The 20,344-nt window shown below is 45.4% G+C and overlaps 3 protein-coding genes across 5 annotated transcripts in view; 2 read left to right on the top strand and 1 right to left on the bottom strand.

The window, feature by feature from the left end:
- Positions 1-7,323, top strand: part of MNAT1 (MNAT1 component of CDK activating kinase) — a 141,465-nt gene extending 134,142 nt beyond the window's left edge. The window contains exon 8 of the mRNA XM_083439466.1: positions 6,858-7,323. Within this exon, the coding sequence (XP_083295592.1) occupies positions 6,858-6,978 (121 nt within the window). The 3' untranslated portion in view covers positions 6,979-7,323. The remainder of the gene's footprint in view (positions 1-6,857) is intronic.
- Positions 7,324-9,522: 2,199 nt separating this feature from the next.
- On the bottom strand, positions 9,523-18,239 carry TRMT5 (tRNA methyltransferase 5). 2 transcript variants are annotated; one of them, XM_083437592.1, is made up of 5 exons: positions 18,101-18,239; positions 13,955-14,610; positions 12,994-13,121; positions 11,242-11,884; positions 9,523-9,853 (listed from the first exon to the last, which is right to left on the bottom strand). In XM_083437592.1, the coding sequence occupies exons 1-5, from the start codon at positions 18,103-18,105 to the stop codon at positions 9,768-9,770; spliced, it is 1,518 nt and encodes a 505-aa protein (XP_083293718.1). In that variant the 5' UTR covers positions 18,106-18,239; the 3' UTR covers positions 9,523-9,767. The 2 variants fall into 2 exon arrangements, with proteins under 2 accessions (XP_083293718.1, XP_083293719.1); XM_083437593.1 differs by lacking the exon at positions 18,101-18,239 and adding an exon at positions 16,698-16,824.
- Positions 18,240-18,277: 38 nt separating this feature from the next.
- Positions 18,278-20,344, top strand: part of SLC38A6 (solute carrier family 38 member 6) — a gene marked incomplete at its 5' end in the record, with an annotated part of 51,149 nt that continues 49,082 nt past the window's right edge. The window contains one exon of one of the 2 annotated variants that reach the window (XM_083438193.1): positions 18,278-18,411. In XM_083438193.1, coding sequence (XP_083294319.1) covers positions 18,295-18,411 — 117 coding nt within the window. Of the gene's footprint in view, positions 18,418-20,344 lie in introns of both variants that reach the window. The other variant, XM_083438192.1, reaches the window with a different exon arrangement.

Below are 20,344 nucleotides of genomic sequence, written 5' to 3'. Positions count from 1 at the left end.
CAAAGTGTTGGTGCTGACCTTTAAAGCCCTAAATGGCCTCGGTCCAGTATACCTGAAGGAGCGTCTCCACCCCCATTGTTCTGCCCGGACACTGACATCCAGCTCTGAGGGCCTTCTGGCGGTTCCCTCCCTGTGAGAAGCAAAGCTACAGGGAACCAGGCAGAGGGCCTTCTCGGTAGTGGCACCCACCCTGTGGAACGCCCTCCTAGATGACAAAGAGATAAACAACTACCTGACATTTAGAAGACATCTGCAGGCAGCTCTGTTCAGGGAAGTTTTTAATGCATGACATTTTAATGTATTTTTAATCTTTGTTGGAAGCCGCCCAGAGTGGCTGGAGAAACCCAGCCAGATGGGCAGGGTACAAATAAATTATTATTATTATTATTATTATTATTATTATTATTATTATTATTAGAGGTCTTTTAGCAGAGGTTGGCTGGCCATTGGCCGTGGATGCTTGAGTTTAGATTCCTGCATTGCAGGGGGTTGGACTAGATGACCCCCAGGGATCCCTTCCAGTTCTATGAGTCTACCCCAAGGGAGAGGGCAGGAGGTAGGAAGAACGTATTTCTGCATTTTTCTCCCACTTTAATAAGCTGCCGTACTTTCCTGCCCTCCAGTTTGTGATGCTGAGGTTAGATCAGGGAGCCGGCAACGTTTTCCGGTGGGTGTGCAACTTTCTCCCCTCCTGTCAAACAACCGGCAAATGAATGAATCTTATCTTCCCCATGCCGCCTGTTAAGACATCTGGACAGCAGATTTTAAGGAGGGAAACATCTGCATGCCAAATACTTGCAGATGTATGGAGCACTGTCGACAGTCTGTGTGTAACGCACGCTTTCAGGCTGCCCAAGCGAGGACAGGATAGGGCGAATGATGTTTCCGTCACCCATGTTTCCAGGAAGACCCGCTTTGCCTTTTCAGAACTAGGTCTGGGCCCTGCTCCGAGAGAGACAAAAAGCTGTCATGTGGCACATGACTGCTGATCAGTTTCCCTGAACACAGGCTTTCAAGACCTTCTGTCAATTTTGCACTAACACCAGCTATTCCCCACTAGGGCTGGGCGATATCTGGTTTTCAACATCACGATCTGTCTGCCAGGAGTTCAGCCTACACTCGAGTAGGACCCTGGTAGAGACACATGCCCACCTAATGCCAACCGACACCGGCACACTTAGGGATCCGCAAAGTTTGCGCATCATGCGTGACAGACCTCAGCAACTCAGCATTTTGGCTAATCTACTTTCTTTACATATAAATACACACGGAGTACTGCAACATGGCTCCCCCTCTCTCTAGCATCAGACAGCAAAGAGAAAAAAACAAAGGACAATAGTCCCATTTCACGGAACACAGTAACACAAACATCCTGTCTCCGTCACTTCCCACTCTGTGGAGTCAAAATATACACCATCATGTGAAAAACAACAATCCCATGACTGCAATCATAGAGCAGGAATTCTAACAGTGTCACCAGCTAAACATCGCAATATACCGATATATCACGGTGTCTGAAATAAGGATGGTGCTATTCAGAGTCATTGGCTGGCTTCACGGTTTCCCCCTCATTGTTATTTTTGCACAGCACACGGAAACACATTATGATTCACGATATATTGCCAGGTCAACTATTATGAAACCTATATAACAATATGGACTTCAAACCATATCGCCCAGCCCTGTTCTCCAGTCCTTCGAGCCGTCCACTACCTAGTCACAGATGAATGGGACCCACTGAGACTGAGGGTGCCTTCCCCACCAGTCCTGGACTGGTAAAACCACGGCTGAAGAGGCCCCCCAAGACTGGTCCCCAGTTTGCAGCAGACGGCTGGCATTTGTTCCTGGGCAGCACTTCACTTATTCCAACGTATAAATATTGGATTAAACCTCCTACTTGGCTGCTCAAAACAAATATTCACAATTCGCACATCTTGAGCAATTCAAGATGCCTGCCAGCAAACTAAGTTTTCTGTTGGGGTGTTTTAAGAAATGTGCCAAAACCAATTTCTTTGCCATTCGAAGCGGGACGCCTTTGGGGTTTTTTCCTTTTCTTCCCAGAGACACCAAAGGAAAGGATAAAATGCTTCCTGGGCTATCAGGAATGCAAATTTAATATTTAAGGGGTGGAGATATGTTTTTGCCTCCCATGTACAGAGTCTTGCATGTGAGGAAGCAGATTTTTGAAGCACCCCTGAGAGATATAATAATAATAATAATAATAATAATAATAATAATAATAATAATAATAAATAATTTTATTTATATCCCGCCCTCCCTAGCCGAAGCCGGGCTCAGGGCGGCTAACAACACTAAAATAGTGCAACATTATAAAAACATTATAAAAAATTAATTAAAATAAAATTCAAAATTGATGGCAACCATAAACTAAAGTTCTGTAAAGATTGCCAAAGGAGGGAGTCAGGCTGCTCCCTGACCAAAGGCCTGGTGGAACAGTTCCGTCTTGCAGGCCCTGCGGAAAGATGTCAAGTCCCGCAGGGCCCTTGTCTCTTGTGACAGAGCGTTCCACCAGATCGGGGCCGCAGCCGAAAAAGCCCTGGCTCTAGTTGAGGCCAGCCTAACCTCTCTGTGGCCTGGGACCTTCAAGATGTTTTTATTTGAAGACCATAAGTTCCTCTGTGGGGCATACCAGGAGAGGCGGTCCCGTAGGTACGAGGGTCCTAGGCCGTATAGGTGCCCAAAGGTTGGTGGGACAGTTGGGTGGAGGAATGGCTTGACCGCCCTTCATTGCTGCTTTTGCCCTATTCATCAAGTGTTGTTATTTTTATATAAATTTATTTATTTGGTTTCCAGATTAGAATTTTACAATCACATATCCAACGTACAACATAGAAACAAGATTCCAGAGAATCTCCTGGACTTCCTTCCTCCTCTTTGTGGGTCCTATTTTTAATCATTTCCTCCTGCATCTTTTATAATGCTTCAAATCTTTTATCTCTCCATTATATCCAAAATTCACCATTAAACTACAAGTGTTATTCCAATCCTCCTAACGATTTTAACTGTTCACAATGATTTTTAAGATAACTTATAAATTTTCCCCATTCCTTATTAACATTTTGGTCTTCCTGATTTCCGATTCTTCCGGTCATTTTAGCCATTTCGGCATAATCCTTCAACGTGATCTGCCTTTCTTCTCTGGTAGGGACTTTATCTTCTTTCCATCTCTGGGCCAATAACATCCATGCAGCTGTGGTCGCATACATAAATAGTCTTTTCTGCTCCCTTGGGATTTCGGCACCTAGAATTCCTAAAAGGAAGTCTTCGGGTTTTTTAAAGAAAAGGTTATTTTAAACATTTTTTTCAACTCATTATATATCATTCCCCAAAATTCTTTTACTACCTTACATTTCCACCACATATGATAAAAGGTGCCTTCTTTTTCCTTACATTTCCAGCATACATTTGACCCTTATCATATGTTATTAACTGGGGGAGTTTGCCGTTTCCAGGTCCGGGGCTGCCCTCTTACTCCGACGGCTATCGGAAAGGATTTGATAAATTAACAGAGAATCCGTTTCTCGATGGCTGCTGGCCAAACAACACCTTTTTGTCTTTGGAGGCACTGCTGGAGATCGGATTTTGAGGGTCCTGCAAAACTGAGAAAGGTTTTATCCTGTTGGAGTGATTGAAGAAAATAATCATTTGCACGACACTTGTGGACTAAAAAAAAAGCAATAGTGAATACCGCTGGGATTTGCTTGTGTGACTTCCATTCCTGATCTCTGATGAACTTGTGCTTTGTGGCCATTTCCGCTCCAGTCTCCCTTTCTGACGGAATTGGCATGACTACCAGCAAGTAATCACAGGTCACTTTCTTCCATTTGGGATTAGGATGCTGTGCCTTGTGATCCCCTTAGCATTTCTTTGTGGGCAGATTAAGTACTCCAGGGGAGTGACGAGTTTCCTTTTCCTTGGAAGGAAGCGACGAGGTCTCTGGGTGCCTCGGCAAGTGTAGGGGCGCAACCCCCTTCTGCCTCTTCCGCCGAGACACTGCAGTAGAACTGACCTTGGGCGTTCGCCCTCCCCGTTCTGTCTACGTAGCATCTTCACAAAAATAACCAGGTTAGAAATAGTGCTCGCGTCTGCCTGTTCTGTTTATTTAGGTGCAAGACACAGACTTTTGGAAAACTGTAATTAATCAATTCATCCCCCCACCTTAAAAAAACAAAGAAACAAAAATTTATTGGTTTTGAAACAGATACAAGAACCATTAAACACTTATCCAGCAGCACATTTGTGTGAACGATCGAAATCAAGACTTTGTTATACCAACCACTCAATTTTCTCAGTGGAGAGGTTAAATAATAGGTTTGAACATTGAATGTGTATGTAAGCTTATGTCTAAAGTCAGTGGGCAGACCTTTTTTTCTTTAACGCTTTTACAGCATTGCTGGGATCTTCCTGCTTATGCCATCTGCCCTGTAAAAGCAGGCTTCGTTTAAGCACCCTTCACGGAAACTAGCTGTAAATTAGAAGATGCAACTGCTTGGCCTGTTTTACTGGTGGTCCCATGTTCTCTCCCCAGCCAGCGCTGCAGCTGTTTCAGGTTTCTCGGGGAAGCGTACGAGAGAATCTGTGGGTGGGTTGCAAGTTTACGCTTGAGCTGCCAAGTGGAGAGATGGAATGACTCTACCTTCCCAGGAGCAAGTTGGACCAAGATGGGGCGAAACCAAAACAGCGAGTCGTCATCTTGCTGGTTTGAGGTGGAGCTGCGAAAGCTGGTTTTCATTTGGGATTCTGGTGTCTGTGAAGGGCTGAGACAATCAGCTGCCCACTTATGACATGATAACACCTTACGATAGAGATAAGCAACTGACAGCCAGGGAGCAGGGAGCAGGGAGAAGTCAGGTCTTCCATGGGCTTCCCATCTGGCCTCCAATTACCGTATTTTTCGCTCTATAAGACGCACCAGACCACAAGACGCACCTAGTTTTTGGAGGAGGAAAACAAGAAAAAAATATTCTGAATCTCAGAAGCCAGAACAGCAAGAGGGATCGCTGCACAGTGAAAGCAGCAATCCCTCTTGCTGTTCTGGCTTCTGGGATAGCTGCGCAGCCTGCATTCGCTCCATAAGACACACACACATTTCCCCTTACTTTTTAGGAGGGAAAAAGTGAGTCTTATAGAGCAAAAAATACGGTAACTCCCTCACCTCTGTTCATTAACTTCCAGCCACTTTCTCCCAAACTCAGACATTGGGTGGGGCGTGGAAACATAGAATTATAGAGCTGGAAGGGACCCTGAGGGTTATCTAGTCCAACCCCCCTGCAAGACAGGAATCTCAACTAAAACATCCTTGACAGGTAGCCATCCAACCTCTGCCTTAAAACCTCCAATTATGGAGAGTCCATCACCTCCCGAGGGGGTCTCTTCCACCATCGAACTGCTCTTACCGTTGGAAAGTTTTTCCTGATGGTTAGTTGGAATCTCCTTTCTTGTGAATTGAAGTCATGGGTTCGAGGCCTACCCTCCAGAGCAGGAGAAAACAAGCTTGCTGCATCCTCCATGGGACAGCCCTTAAGATATTTGAAGATGGCTGTCCTATCTCCTCTCAGTCTCCTCTTTTCCGGATTAAACACCCCCATCTTCTTCAACTTTCCTCCTAGGGCTTGGTTTCCAGACCCTTGATCATCTTGGTTGCCTTCTTCTTTACCTGTTCCGAGTTACCAATATCCTCCTTAAATTGTGGTCCTCTAGAAGTGGTTGGACTTCGACTCCCATCAGCCTCAGTCAATGTGGCCAGTGGTCAAGGATGATGGGAGTTGTAGTCCAGCTACACCTGGAGGGCTACAGGCTCCCCACCCCAAAAGGGCTCCTCTAATTATTTCCTTCCTAGCATAAAACAGCAGCCGAGGCCTTGGCCAGGTTCTCCTCTACTGATTCCCACACAGAGGAACCCTTGGGTACGGGCATCCGTGGTGCATCGTAAGGGCACTGCTGCGCCAAAGCAGAGCGGGAAGGTGGCCAAGATCCCTTTGCCTCTGTCTCAGCTGGTATGGGAGTGAGTCAGAGGTGACCCTTCAGGTGTTGCTCGATTCAAAACATCATCCTTTTGAAAAGATAGTAACAAAACCAGCTGCTCATCAAGGCTCAGGCTGTATTTATGGGGTGACAACGTTACTGAGCAATAGTAACTGTGCAACAGAGGAGAAATAAGCAGATTGGACCCACCAGTTGTAAATGTTGGACAGAGGCGATGTGAGTTCCCCAGTGGGGTGGATGTCTAGCTCTTGCCATTTACTCACCAATAGGTGGACTAGATTAACCTCAGGTGCCCTTCCAATTCTCCAAATCTAGGATTCTGTAAGCTCTGTGTGTCATTAGTATCTCTTTACAACCACAACGAGTGCTTTAAAGATTTCCCAAAGCTGAGCTACACAACAGATGAATAGATTTTATGTTGTTGGGCTCTTTCCTGCGTAGCAGCTTTGAAACCATTTCAATCACATTCATATGAATGTTGTACTGATGGGAGTGATTTGGGAGCAGCTTAAACTTTCCATCTCCTTTCCTGGATATGCGAGAAAATGTTGGGCAGGCATCTGTTGAAGTTTTTGGTACTGGGCATCCTGACTCCGGGCAGGAGGTGGCTGAACCAGGTGAGGCACCGAATCCGTTCAACCTCTCTAATTATGGGAATGATTAATCCAGCAAGGAGAGTGAAATCAGATTTGGTCTCTGCTGTTTCCATTTCCGAGGTTTTGAGAAGTGTCCAGTGTCTGTGGCACTGTATCCAGCGGTGGGAACCAGAGAAATTGGCTTTTCTTTCAATTCCCATCCCGGAGCATGAAATGCTTGTTTCTCAGCTCAGACAATGCCTTTCTTTGTTCTAGGTATCTAAACCACGTCCGAGCCGCCTCCCCACAAGATCTCGCTGGTGGCTATACTTCCTCCCTTGCCTGTCATCGAGCCCTTCAAGATGCCTTCAGTGGGCTATTTTGGCATCCTGGCTAGGTTGGGAGTAACAGACACTGGAGCGGAGCGAGCAAAGCAAAAAAAACCTCAGGTGAAAATTGCTGCCGTCTGCACCCTGGCCGGGCTGCCGTCTGTCTTTGCTTCCTTTTTTGTGTGTGAAGCCAGCTGCGCTTAAATATTAAAAACATGATGTACAGAAACTTTCTTTTTAAAATGGTGGTCATGTTTCTTCTTCTCTGGTGGAATGAGGGTAAGGGTGGGAAAGGCTCTAGTCACTTTGCAGCTAGAGGCTATTGGAAGAGATAATTTGTTTTGTATGTTTTGAGGTTTCAGAACCAGACTTGTAAAAGATTTTTAAAATAAAGTCAGATTGTTGTGATTAAATTCTGCAGATTTTGCCGCTGCACTTCAGGGTTTTATTTGCACAAGCACTGAAATGCTACTTTTATATATTGTAGCTCTGCAGTAAGGGCTGAGTTCTTTCATCTCATAAAATTGGCTTCTCCTAATGCAAGCAAATTGGGGTTTCCTTCCTTGAAGTACAATACAAGAACCCGATATGGGACTGATGTCTAATTCATTCTACTTTGCATTCTGAATTATGTAAGTTAGAATGATTGTGCCACAGAATGCAGCAGCTCTATTAAGAACGTCTCATCTTTCCTGCTGTAGAATAAAATTGCAAGGGTGCCATCATGCTGCAGTTGATATATTGCCTATATGATGACAGAACAGTAGTGGGGGCAGGCAAGCCACAGAGGAACAGACAGAATAGGACAGGGCAGCTCCTTTGTCACCATAATGCTCACTCAGTGCCACTGTTGTGGCCTTAGCAGCATACGAGTACGTTGGAAAACACAACTAGGATTGTCATCAGTATCACTTGATACCCTTGCTCTCATTTTGAAAATATATCTATCCATATTCTTCAAATAAAAAAAAAATTTTGATACTGTATTATACTATGCTATGCTGAAATGTTTAAATGTTTGTCCTTGAATCTTCCTGCATACCTGCCTTCCTCCCGTGTCATACCAGTGTGCCGCACCACACCTTTTGAGAACCACTGATTTAGACAGTACTTTGGAGAGTTGCAGGTGCTTCGTATCTAAGCCCAATGCCTGAATTCATGGCGGTTGCAACTTCCGGATTTGCAACCCAGTCTCTTAGCCACAACCCCATACCACTAAATATGCTAATTTTAATTCAGTGGAATGATGCATAGTGTCGGAAGGACAAGCATCGAAAAGATTCTCTCCCTTTCCTCGCAACAGAACAGAAAAGCTATTCAGAGTCTGCAGTTTGCATCATAACCTCATAATTGTACCAGTTGTTCTTTTCTCCCAGGGAATACAATAAATTGCAACTCAGCCACTCCAAGGCCTGTTTGGAAAGTTCTTGCTTCTTCACAAACAGCAAAGCAGCTGCTTGATTGGTTTTATTATCTTGTACATTGATTTGAAATTGATGAAAATATAAAATAAATGAAATAAATAAATAAATAAATAAATAAATTTAATGATGACAATGAGTTACTTTGGACAGCAGTGTAGGCCGCACCTAAATGTGCCTCTGGACATTTCTCAGGCAAGACAGATTGGTGCAGATAAGCACTGTGTTCAGAATGACTGCTGATTATAATTTGGGATGATGTTGTTTATTTATTTAAATGACTTTTACAGCCTGCTTTCTCCCCACAAAAACCTCAAAAGTGGCTTGCTCAAAAATAAAATTCACGAATAAAAATAACTATATTTAAAATATAAAGCACAGCAGCATTAATATCAACATTTAAAAATAATTTCACAGTGCTCTCTGAAACAAAATAAAAAGGGGGTGGGGAGAGAGAGATACTTTCAGCATCTATCTAAAGATGGGAAGGGAAAGATTTGGATAAATTCCCCAGAGAAAATTCCAGTGTTATAGTGCCACTGTCAACCAGGCTCTGTTGCTAGTACCCAGCTATCAAATATCTGCTAACAACAGGCTAAAGAGCAGGTCCTGAAGATCCAGGCAGGTTCATATAGTTCAAGGTGGTCCTTTAAAAAATCTGGTTCTGGGTCATTAGAGGGCTTTAAAGGCTTACAGCAGCACTTCCACACTGTGTGTGTTGCGGAGAGAACCAGTTGGCTTGGGTAGGTCTGGGTTGCGGAAGTAGACCCAGAATGTGTTTCCATCATGATTCAAACATGGGCAGGGCTGGAATCCGGAGTCAGCTTTAGCTGCACTCTTTCTGTAGTCTGTATCCCAGCTGGGAGCCCACTGCCAATTCCTGATGCTCCCTTGACCTGCTGCTGTCGCCACCTTTTTGTCACCTGCTCATCTAGCATGAACACAGTGATGGCTTGGGTTTCACCTCATAAGAGAACCTGCACAGGAGGTGGTCAGTCTGAAAACATGTTCATCTGTTTATTCAATTTAGACCCTGCCTTTCCTCCCGAAGCAGCCCAGGGGCAGGAACAGCTGTTGTTTCAAGGCTACCAAAGACACAGACTGTTTCACCTGGTTCCTTTAACCTCTCACCTCAGTTTCTCATTGGCTGGGGAATGACTGCACGCAACCTAAACAGAAGATGCTACCAAGTGTGGCAAAATAAACATTTAATATTCTTTTTTTAAAAAAAAAAATGTACCCCATCCAACTGTTACAGAATTAAAAAGGAGCAAAGATGATCAGGGCATAATCAGCACAGCAGCTGTTAATACCATTTTTCAGAGGCTGTCCTTACAAGTTCTGATGAACAAATGCAATCTGCTTGCCTCCCTTGAAAGATGGGAGTTAAAAGTTCTGCATAGACAATATTTCTGGAATGGTACCCACGAAGTCTCCTAGACCATCAGGTTATTTTTTTCTTCAAGGGGCTCTTCATTTGGACGCAGGCGTTTAGATGCTGGTTCCTGGGGATTATCTGCACCTACAAGTAAAAGATGACAGACTATCTGAATCAATATGGATCTGGAGGCATGTGTGGATTTCTAGCAGTTTAGGGGGAGACCCTTAAGTTTTTCTGCCAGTCCCCTGCCACACAGCAGCCCCCTGACTTTCATGCAAGTGCCAGTGGCCTGCCTGTGGCTGGGCAGTTTTGTTGGCATCACAAAACACGTCTGAAAGTGGGTTTGATGTGGCATTAAAAGCAGCCCGGTTCTGTGTGTGGCAGTGGATACACATGGTACAGCGACAGCAGGCTGTGTGATGATGTAGGCAGCACAGTCAAGAGGCTGCCTGGAGGTGGGGAAGGGTCCTAAAAAAGGAAGCTGGGGGGGGGGGAGCCGGAACTAGGGAGCAAAATTAAAACCACACTTTCAAACTTGTCTCACGTAAAGCGGCTGTGGAGAAAGGAGGGGCAGGTGAGGTACAATAAAGGGACCCTGGGACAGGATGCAGAGGAATTGTAGCTCTGCCTCCATTCCCACCACAGCCTTTCTTGCTGCTCCCGAAGCTCAGGAACCCTCTGCAGTAGCAGAACTCAATGGGAGGCAAAGGGCCTGCAGTTGGAAAGCGACCATCGGTGACACCTCAGTGCACACCTGCAAAGCTCTTAGGATTTGGGGTCGTCGGCAGCACAAAACTTGAGCAGGAGCAAAGCAAAAGGATTTTACTAAGCCTCCGAGGCACTGACAACACACTTGCAACTTGTCCCAAGTCATGCAGCCGCATCACAGGCTGTGAACTTCCCACAGGGAAAACTGCACATAGGAGGTAATGCGTGCATACACACACATTTGTTTCCCTATGTATTCATGTGCTGAGAAACCAGGACTGGCTGCAGCTTCCCTATGCATGCGCAGCAACGAAACAGTTGCATGTGCGCCTGTAACACATTATTTATTTGTGACCTTTATGCTTTTTCCTCCCTAGAAATACATTTCCCCTCGTCCTTCTATGCAGATTAAGGGCCACCATTAGGGCTGGGCGATATATCGATTTATCATCAAAAACCGGTTTGAAGTCCATGCCGTGAAGCCAGCCAATGCTGTTTTTGATTCCTGCAGCCCTGCTAACTGCCTGCTCAGCTCTCCTCTGCCTCCTGCAGGGTGCAGCGATCACAAACGCAGGCGCCAGCAAAAACCACGATGCAGGAAAAACTGTGAAGCCAGCCAATGCTTCTGCATATCTCCATCCTTATTTCAGACATCGTGATATACCGATACATCACAGTGTTTAACTGGTGATATATCACAGTGTTGAAAACCAGGTATCGCCCAGCCCTAATCCCCATTTCAATGTCCGATCTGAGGCAAAGGATTCACAGGGGACCCTAAAAGCTTGCAGTAGTCCTGCCTCTTTCTTTGACTCTCTTACCTTTCAGAGAAGACAGTGGCTTGTACAACACCTTGGATGGGAGGCTGAAGCTGATGCACATCATGTCCTTATTGGGCGCTACGTTCCTCACCAGCTCCACAGAGCAAATCTCTAAGGAGATTCCCAAGCAGGCTTCGACTCTCTCCTGAACGTCTTGCGCAGGGTTGTCGTGCTTGGAAAAGCAGTAGCAGTGCACGGTGGGAAGTCTGGTGCTGCCCGGCTCTCCATCCAAGAGGTGCCTGAAGACATCCAAGAATTCAACTGCCATGGCTGGCAAGTTCATGACGATGTGCAGGCAGCTGTTCCGCTCCTTCAAAGAAAGCTGTCTGGTCAGTTCTTCCTTCACCGGCTCCTCCAGGAACTGCCTGCCATCCATGTTGAAGACCTTGACTTTTCTGTCCACTTTGTTTAGCTTACAGTTGTGCTGCAGCCACTTGTACGAGTCAGGGTTGAGGTCGTTGGCAAACACAATGCAGCCCTTCTTCGCTGCAGGAATTGCAAAAGGCCCCACCCCGGCGAAGACATCAAAGAGAAGGTCGCCTGGCTTGAGGAGGCCGACGATGCGCATGTGTTCTGTGCAGAGGCGGGGGTTCCAGTAGACTTTGGAGAAATCAAATTCGTACATGATATGGTGCTCCTTAACCTGCAAGAGTTCAAAATATTGGGATGATCTCTAGCAGGCTAGAATCTCTCTGGTCCAGAATTCCCCAGTACAGTGGTACCTCGGGTTACATACCCTTCAGGTTACATACGCTTCAGGTTACAGACTCCGCTAACCTCGAAATGTTACTTCGGGTTAAGAACTTTGCTTCAGGATAAGAACAGAAATCATGCTCCGGTGGCACAGCGGCAGCAGGAGGCCTCATTACCTAAAGTGGTGCTTCAGGTTAAGAACAGTTTCAGGTTAAGAACGGACCTCAGGAACGAATTAAGTACTTAACCCGAGGTACCACTGTAAAGGATGCCTCACACATTTTATTTTGTATTCATGAGCTGCTTTTGAAGATAAAATACATATATGTGCATCACCTTCTATGAATGACATCAAGATCTATCCCATCAAATATCTTTTGCATATGCAAAACCTACTATCAGTGACTGGGAAATGATCATGCCCCTAGCCAAGTGTACTCCATGGGTGAAAGCTGTGATATATGTGGGTACCATTCAGAAATGGTGCTGTATGTTTGCCTTTTCTAATCAGCAATCAGATCCCAAGTAGAAGACATGCCATAAGTCCTAAATCTGTTCTGGGATCCCCCCCCCCCCCAATTCTCTAGAACAGATTTGGGGACTGCATGGAAGCCGGTCTTGATGTGCAATTGGACAATAATTTAGTTGAATGCCACCCCCAGTTTCTTCAAACTAATGCACAAGGAAGACAATGTTTTCCCAAAGAAGCAAAATCAGCACCTGGTTTCTGAACTGGTTCTAAAATTCAAGAGTTCATTAGCATCTTTGATTATGTGGTTAAAAAAAATTTAATATACGTCTATACATTTGACCACCACTAAGCTACGTTCTTCCTACAAAAGTCTTATGAACAATTGTGATTTCATTTAGGCTAGACTTGGACATCTGGGAGCACACAGAGACTGCCAAGTCTATGGAACAGAGAGGAATAAAGAATTAATATGTCAGACTGTATCTTTCTGCAATGTCTGCTCTTTGCTTTGTCTGCTTTCTCAATGTTAGATTTTTAATCCCCCATTTTTTTTGCTGCAAGAAAATATTATTAAAAATTCCTGGTACCTTTGTGATCATATTGGCCTCCTCTCCAGCTAATACCTCCATTTGAAAATTCCGATAAGCATTATCTATGGTATTGGTTTTATTTACAGCGCAGGTGATTCCTGGGTTCTTGTCAAGGATAACTTGACCTGAAAGGCAGAGAAACGGGCTGTTAAATTTGCTTTTCAAAAAAGCAGGCATGTGATTTAAACGTCTATGATACAGACTCATAAAGAACATATAAAATAAACCCCACTCCATTTCCATTAGGCTGTTCCTTAAATTTTTTAGTGAAGAAATGCTGATTGCCCTTGCCAAGGAATGTGGCACAATGCTTGCCCTCCTCTAGCCATTAATGAGTTATCAGTAGGCCTTCACGAATGGGAGAGATCATTTTTGTCTCTCCAGAATTTTTGCGACATTATACCTTAGATCTAGTCACATCCACACCATGTATTTAAAGTACATTTAAATACAGTGGTGCCCCGCAAGACAAATGCCTCGCAAGACGGAAAACCCGCTAGACGAAAGGGTTTTCCGTTTTGGAGGTGCTTCGCAAAACAAATTTGCTATGGGCTTGCTTCTCAAGACGAAAATGTCTTGTGAGTTCCTGCGGGGTTTTTTCCCCTCCCCCCCTTTTCCCAAGCCGCTAAGCCGCTTATCAGCTGATCCACTAAGCCGCTTATCAGCTGATCCACTAAGCCCGCTAAGCCGCTAATAGCCTTTTAGCAGCTAAGCCGCTAATCCCTTAAGGCTTTAATAGCCGCTAATAGCCGCTAATAGCGCTAATCCGCTAATGGGCTTGCTTCGCAAGACAAAAAAACCCGCAAGACGAAGAGACTCGCGGAACAGATTCTTTTCGTCTTGCGAGGCACCACTGTACATACTTCAGACATACTTAACCCTACTTCAGAAAGAAACAGCTCAGTCATTTCTTAGGAAATAACCAAACAAGACTTCTCTGATGTAAGTCTTAACCTACCAATTATATGTTTGTAGGGCAGCTGATGGTCCCTCAGATTCAAGTGAATGATGTGGCCAATTCTGCTGAATGCAGTGGTCACCTCCTGACCTTCAGGAAGCACTGCCTGCAGAATTTCGTCCACCTTGAAATGGTCGTATGTCAGTTCCTGGTTATACTTGACAATCTCAGGGCTAATGTTAAAGCTCTTCAGGATCTGTTGCTCAGATTCGCCCAGGGAACAGCTGTCGGATATGGCATGAGGATCTAACAAAAGAAACTTTCTGCTTTCATCTTCTGGGTCTTCAACAACTCTTTTGAGACCTGGGCGCTTCAACAGCACTCGTTTGAGAGGCTTCTCCAGCTTGCTCAGGAGGTCTTTGTTAACCTTCAGAGCTGGGATGACAACATCCCTTTTGAAAGCAGCTCTGTCAAGGGTGGTCATTCCACGGACCCTGGGATGTGGCGAATGCAGGTCAAGGTCAAATTTCTGTTCAGGTACCTCCGGCATAGTGCACAAACTATTTCTACGAGTGGCTGCAAGATGTCCAGGCAGTCTATTAAAAGGCTGACCGCAAAACGTCCAGACTGCTGGAAATGATGTATTTGAGGCAGTTGTTCCAAAATATTTCACTTTCAGGAGGCTAGCAGGCAAGCTGTTTAATCGCCTGAAAATCCTAGAAGGGAAATCATTCACTTTATAGACATTATGTAAGCATTCAATAAAAAAAAAAAATAGGGGGGGGGGAATGCTACAAATCCACATGTCTGTACAGGTCTCATAAAATCACTAGCACTTGTATGAGATTATTCGAAACTGTCCTACATAACCCAAAGATAACACTGATGCAGCACCAAATTAGAAGCTTGGCAGAGGAAGGAGTTTTGGGCTTGTATCCAAAGTAGTGCTATGTGAACTTTCCTAAGCACAAGGATTCCTGCTTGTGCAACAGAATATTTTCCCCATCTCCTCCTGTTTTCCCCCATATGCCGCCTACAACTCTTCTAGGGGTTCCTGTAGCCCTGTGGAGAAAATCTGGTACCCAAGATTTTAGCCCTGTTGTCAATGGCAGGGTGCAATCCTAACTGTCTAATCAAAGGTAAGCCCTATTGAAATCAGTTATTCCCAAATAACTGAAGTTAGGACTGCAGCCCTGGCCCTGAAATGTATGCCATAACAGGTGAAGGCCTCACTAAACATGTGCAGAGGATTTCCCCCTCAGCAGCTGAATAACTACATCCTAAGAACAATCAGCCTTATCCTTGTACTAAGTAAAGTAAGAAGGTGCCTCTGGTCACAAACACAGGGATCTTTAATTTGGGCAATAGGCATTCTGGATGGTTAGAAAATAAAACTTCCAAATAGGTTCGCGTTTCACCAAGTTTCTTTTTAAAGCAAAACTTGATTTAAAGAACATGAGAAGAGCCCTCCTGTATCTGTCCTAAACCACACATCCTTTATCACACAGTGGCCAACCAGATGTTTTTGAGATGCCCACAGATAGGGTGGAAAGGCAAAAGCCCTACTTACTCTGTCCACATCCTGAAACATTCAGATGTGTAAATTCACTCACTTCCTACACTAGGCCTCAGGAGTTCTCAGACTGGTTTGTGAACTTCATGCAGGTAGCCCACAGAATGTCTGTGGATTTGTGGTTGAAAATGCGGCACGTCCATTGCATTAAATATTCACATTGATTTTAACTGTTTTTCTGTTTCTTTTTAAATATATTATATTTTATTGTATTGCAATTCTATGAAATATTTTGATTGTGTGATTTGGGTTTAATTTGGAGATTGTTTTCCCACACACACAACGGTTCTGTTGCTGATATCTCCTTGGGAAATGAAATGGGGTAGACAGGTATTTTAAGTAAATACTCTTAAGAGAAGATCAGGCGTAGAAAAACAAGTTATGTGAGGAAAAATGGAAACAATTGGGTATGTTTAGCCTGGAGATGAGAAGACTGAGAGAGAATGGGCTAGCACTCTTCAAAAGATGGCCATATAGGAGAAGGCAAAGAACTTGGGTCACATGCACACCATAGATTTAAAAGACATTATACCACTTCAACCATCACAGCTACCTCCCAAAGCATTATGGGAGCCATAGTTCATGAAGGGTGCTGCATATTGTAGCGGGGTGGGGGGGGGGGAGAGGATAAACTACAGTTCCCAATATGGCTATATTTTGAAGGCAGCCCTGTTACCGATAAGCTTTTTATGTCTGATGTTTCGCTGTTTTTATTACTACAGTGGTACCTTGGTTCTAGAAGTTAATCCATTCCGGGAGTCCGTTCGACTCCCAAAACCATTCAAAAACCAAGGCGTGACATCTGATTGGCTGCAGGAGCTTCCTGCACTCAAGTGGAAACCGTGTTGGATGTTCGGCTTCTGAAAAACATTCACAAACCAGAACACTTAGTTCCGGGCTTGCGGTGTTCAGGAGCCGATTTGTTTGACAACTAAGCCGTTTGAGAACCAAGGTACCACTGTATTCTGTTTATTTTTATTCTATTGGAAGCCACCCATAGGGATATAAGCAATATATTATTATTATAATATTCTTATTCCTCCAGGATCAAAGGCAGTATGATTCTGAACATTAGTTGCTGAAAATGTCAGGTGGGGAGTGTGTTGTTTCACTCAGGTCCTCCATTCTGGCTTTTCACAGGCATCTGGTTGGCCATTTTTTAGAGAACAGGGATGCTGGACCTAGACGGGCCTTTGGCCTGATCCAGAAGGGATCTTCTTTTCTTCTTACCTTTAGTTGCAGAAGGATAAGATATTTTTGCCTGAACATTACATGAAACACCTTGAGAGCAATAGCAAGTTATGGCAATGCAGCCAATTCAGCCTAGAAGGTCGCTGGGCTTCTCCCTGGCTTGGGATCTTCAACCTTCAACCAATTTTTATTTTTTTTGTATTAATATTATATTTTGACAATATGTAGCAAAAACCATTATACGTCATATAATGGGCAATCCAGTCAGATGGGTGGGGTAATAATAATAATAATAATATCTTTGCTTCTCATGCAAAAAAAGTGTGTGTAATAAAAAGAGGAAAAAGCAGAAAAGAAAAACAAAACAAGGACCTATTAAATGGGGGAACATAACAACCAAAGTCAATTGAGGTTGCCTTGGGCGATATAAAGTGACAAACACATTTAATAAATAATAATAGTGACAACTGTTTTGGAGGCTAGGACCTGAACGAACAGATTCCAAGTTAAAATAAATCAGATTCTGACTAAACATCAGGAAGAACTTTCTGACGGTAAGAGCTCCCTCAGGGAATCTCCTTCCTTGGAAGTTTTCAAACAGAGCTCAGGTGGAGCATCTGTCACAGATAATCTAGTTGAGATTCCTGCATTCCTGGGGGTTGGACTAGATGTCCCTCTGGGGTCGCTTCCAACTCTGTGAATCTATGAACTCTGCGTGTCATTAGTATATCTTTGCAACCGTAACCAGTGCTCTAAAACAGTGTTTCCCAACCTTGGGCCTCCAGCTGTTTTTGGACTACAACTCCCATCATCCCTCGCTAGCAAGACCAGTGGTCAAGGATGATGGGAATTGTAGTCCAAAAACAGCTGGAGGCCCATGGTTGGGGAACACTGCTGTAAAAGATGTCCCAACGCCTCTTCACTACACCACAGATCAGGGTTTTCCAAACTTGAGGCTCCAGCATCTTGTTGGGTTTTTTTGGACTACAACTCCCATCATCCTTAGCCAGCAGGACCAGTAAGCCAGGGACGATGGGAATGGTAGTCCAAACAAAAAAACAAAAAACACCACCCCAGTTTGGGGAAACCCTACAATAGGCGATGAGATTAAGGCCTGCTAGGGGTGTTCTCGCCCTGCAGTTGCTGCGCGGAGCCGAGGCCGAGGCCTAGTTGGCCTACAAGAAAAAGGGCCCTTCTTCCTCCACGTTGCAGGAACGCGTGCCTCTGAGCGCGCGCAGAGTGCATTTGCCTAGTCAGACGAGGGAAGGAAGAAATAAAATTAATATTTATACCCCGGTGCATCTGGCTGGATTTCCGCAGCGGCCTCCATAAAAAGTCAAGCATTGAAACCAACCCCAAAACGGCTCCCCACACACCCCAGCCCCCGTTGGAAGCGGCGGGGAGCCCCCAGCCCCTCATTTTGTTTAAACGGGGCGCCTCACCTCATGCCGGCCTCTCGCCGCGCCGCATTTCCCCTCAGCTCGCCGAGGCCCAGCCTCCCCGCCCAAGCGCCGCCCTCGAGTAGCGCGCCCCGCCCTGTTTCCTCTCAGCGCCCGCCGGCTCCTCCCCGGCCCTGAGGACGGGGCTTCGGTCGGCCTCCCGCCGCTCTTGGGACTTCTCCGTTCCCTTCGCCGCCATGGAGGAGCCGCGGCTCGTCGGCAGCGTCAACTGCGAGCCGCGGGGATGGTACTTGTCGGCGCAGGAGCTGGAGGACGGAGCGCCGCTCCTGCCGCCGCCGCCGCCCCCGGGCAGGGTGTGTGTGGGGCTGGGGCGGTGGGGGGCGAGAGGGGAGGCGGTGGGGCTGGGCTCCCCCGGGTTGTAGGGCGGCTCCTCGCTCAGCCCCACGGAGCAGGGCGGGTTGGCGCTTCCCGCTTTCAAATCCCCTCACAGTGAGGGGTGCTAAAAAGAAGCAGCAGCTGTAACATGGCTTGGGGATTCAAAAGATATTTCGATAATAATAATAATAATAATATACCCCGCCCATCTGTCTGGGTTTCCCAGTTTGGGTTGGCTTGGTAAGCAAAACGTGTGCGAAATTGCCATAGAAATCATTAATGACTGCCAAGTCCTTGCAGATCTAAATCAGTGCTATTTGTATTATTGGCTTCCCCCGCCCCCCATAATTTTTATTAAATGTTCTGTTTTACAATTTAGAATACTCATTTAAACAACCTTAAAATATCAATGACTTCCCTTCTTCTCTTTCCATGGTTCATTTTGCGTAACAAACCCCTGCATATTTTATATAAACTAAATTATTGAGTATTCCATTATCATATCCATGAAAACTTATTTACACTGTTGAATTTATCTTCATACTGGCAACAACCCTGTGAGGTCAGGCTAAGAGAGGGAGGGTGACCTCCAAATTGCTGAGTTGGGCATCATGGCTGAGTAAGGATTTGAAACCACTTCTTCTTTGAAGATACCCCATGCTGTGTCTTCAAAATCGGAAGCCATGTAGATTGGGCACAAAGATTTTCCCAGCTCAGCAGTTTACGTCTCGCTTTGCACAGTGCCATAACATATACTCATGGTACTCCTCATTCCACGATATTTAGCCCTATACTCAAAAGATATTCCCCATGTTGCCTGGCTACTCTTGAAACCTATAGGAAGCGGACAGACTACAGTGGACGCTCGGGTTGCGAACGTGATCCGTGCGGGAGGCACGTTCGCAACCCGCAGTGCCGCATCTGCATACACACGGGTTGCGATTCAGCGCTTCTGCGCATGCGCAAAGTGCTATTTAGTGCTTCTGCACAAAGTGCTATTTAGCACTTCTGTGCATGTGCGAGCGCCGAAACCCGGAAGTAACCCATTCCGGTGCGCAACCTGAAAACACGCAACCTGAAGCATCTGTAACCCGAGGTATGACTGTACATCATTTACCCCTGATGTCGCTCCCAGGCCTTTCCACATCTCCATGCACTTCCCAGCACACCTTGCTCACAGCCCCACGGGCAAAGTGGCATTTCCTAGTGCCGTAGAAGCACACAGCACAGACCCATGAAACTTTGCAGCCCTAGGAAGACTTGTTGAATGCATACACTGCCACCCCTGAAACATCGTAGGGCCTTCTCATAGAACTTCACAACCCCATAGAAGCCACAGAATGGACACATACTCCTCTATTGTTCAGCTTGGTGGCACAGAGGTTCCTCACGTGGGTTTGAAGACTTGGCCCCATAGAATCCTGTAGAATGGACCCACATGCTTCTCCAAGCCGCCGGTGTCATTTGTAACACAATTGCATCTCCACAGAGCCTCACAGCACCAACATCATCGCACAGGCCATGCTTTTTGCAACCTTTGGAAGTCACCTGTGTCCCCAGAAGGCCCCATAGTACAATGTCTCTCCCCCCGCCCCCCCAAATTATATACAGGTCATGGCACACAGTCCTCTTATAAATGGGATTGTCCAGCACATTCTTTAGAAAAAGCATTGTAGAACAGGTTTCTCTGCTCATTTGTTTTGTTCCATCCCACTTCTCACAATCTCATAGTTCCAGAATTTAGCATTATTCCTTCAGCTTTAGTGGTGGTTGTGGGACTCCATCTGGACCCCAATGGTTCTTCCATTCCTAGAAATCTATGGACTGGGTATTAATTCCACAGGGTCCCTGTTGGATAGAAAAGATACTTGCATTGGTGTTGGGGAGAGGAAAGAGAATAATGCAACCCTC

This window comes from Podarcis tiliguerta (assembly GCF_965153285.1).
Source record: "Podarcis tiliguerta genome assembly, chromosome: 1".
NCBI lineage: Eukaryota > Metazoa > Chordata > Lepidosauria > Squamata > Lacertidae > Podarcis > Podarcis tiliguerta.
This window is presented reverse-complemented; position numbering and strand designations above follow the sequence as displayed.

Excerpts from the sequence above, each read along its gene's own strand:
- TRMT5 (XM_083437592.1), bottom strand. Across the intron at positions 13,122-13,954 it reads GCCCTACAAACATATAATTG|GTCAAGTTATCCTTGACAAG; the intron begins GTAGGTTAAGAC and ends TCTGCCTTTCAG. Across the intron at positions 11,885-12,993 it reads AGGCCAATATGATCACAAAG|GTTAAGGAGCACCATATCAT; the intron begins GTACCAGGAATT and ends GAACTCTTGCAG.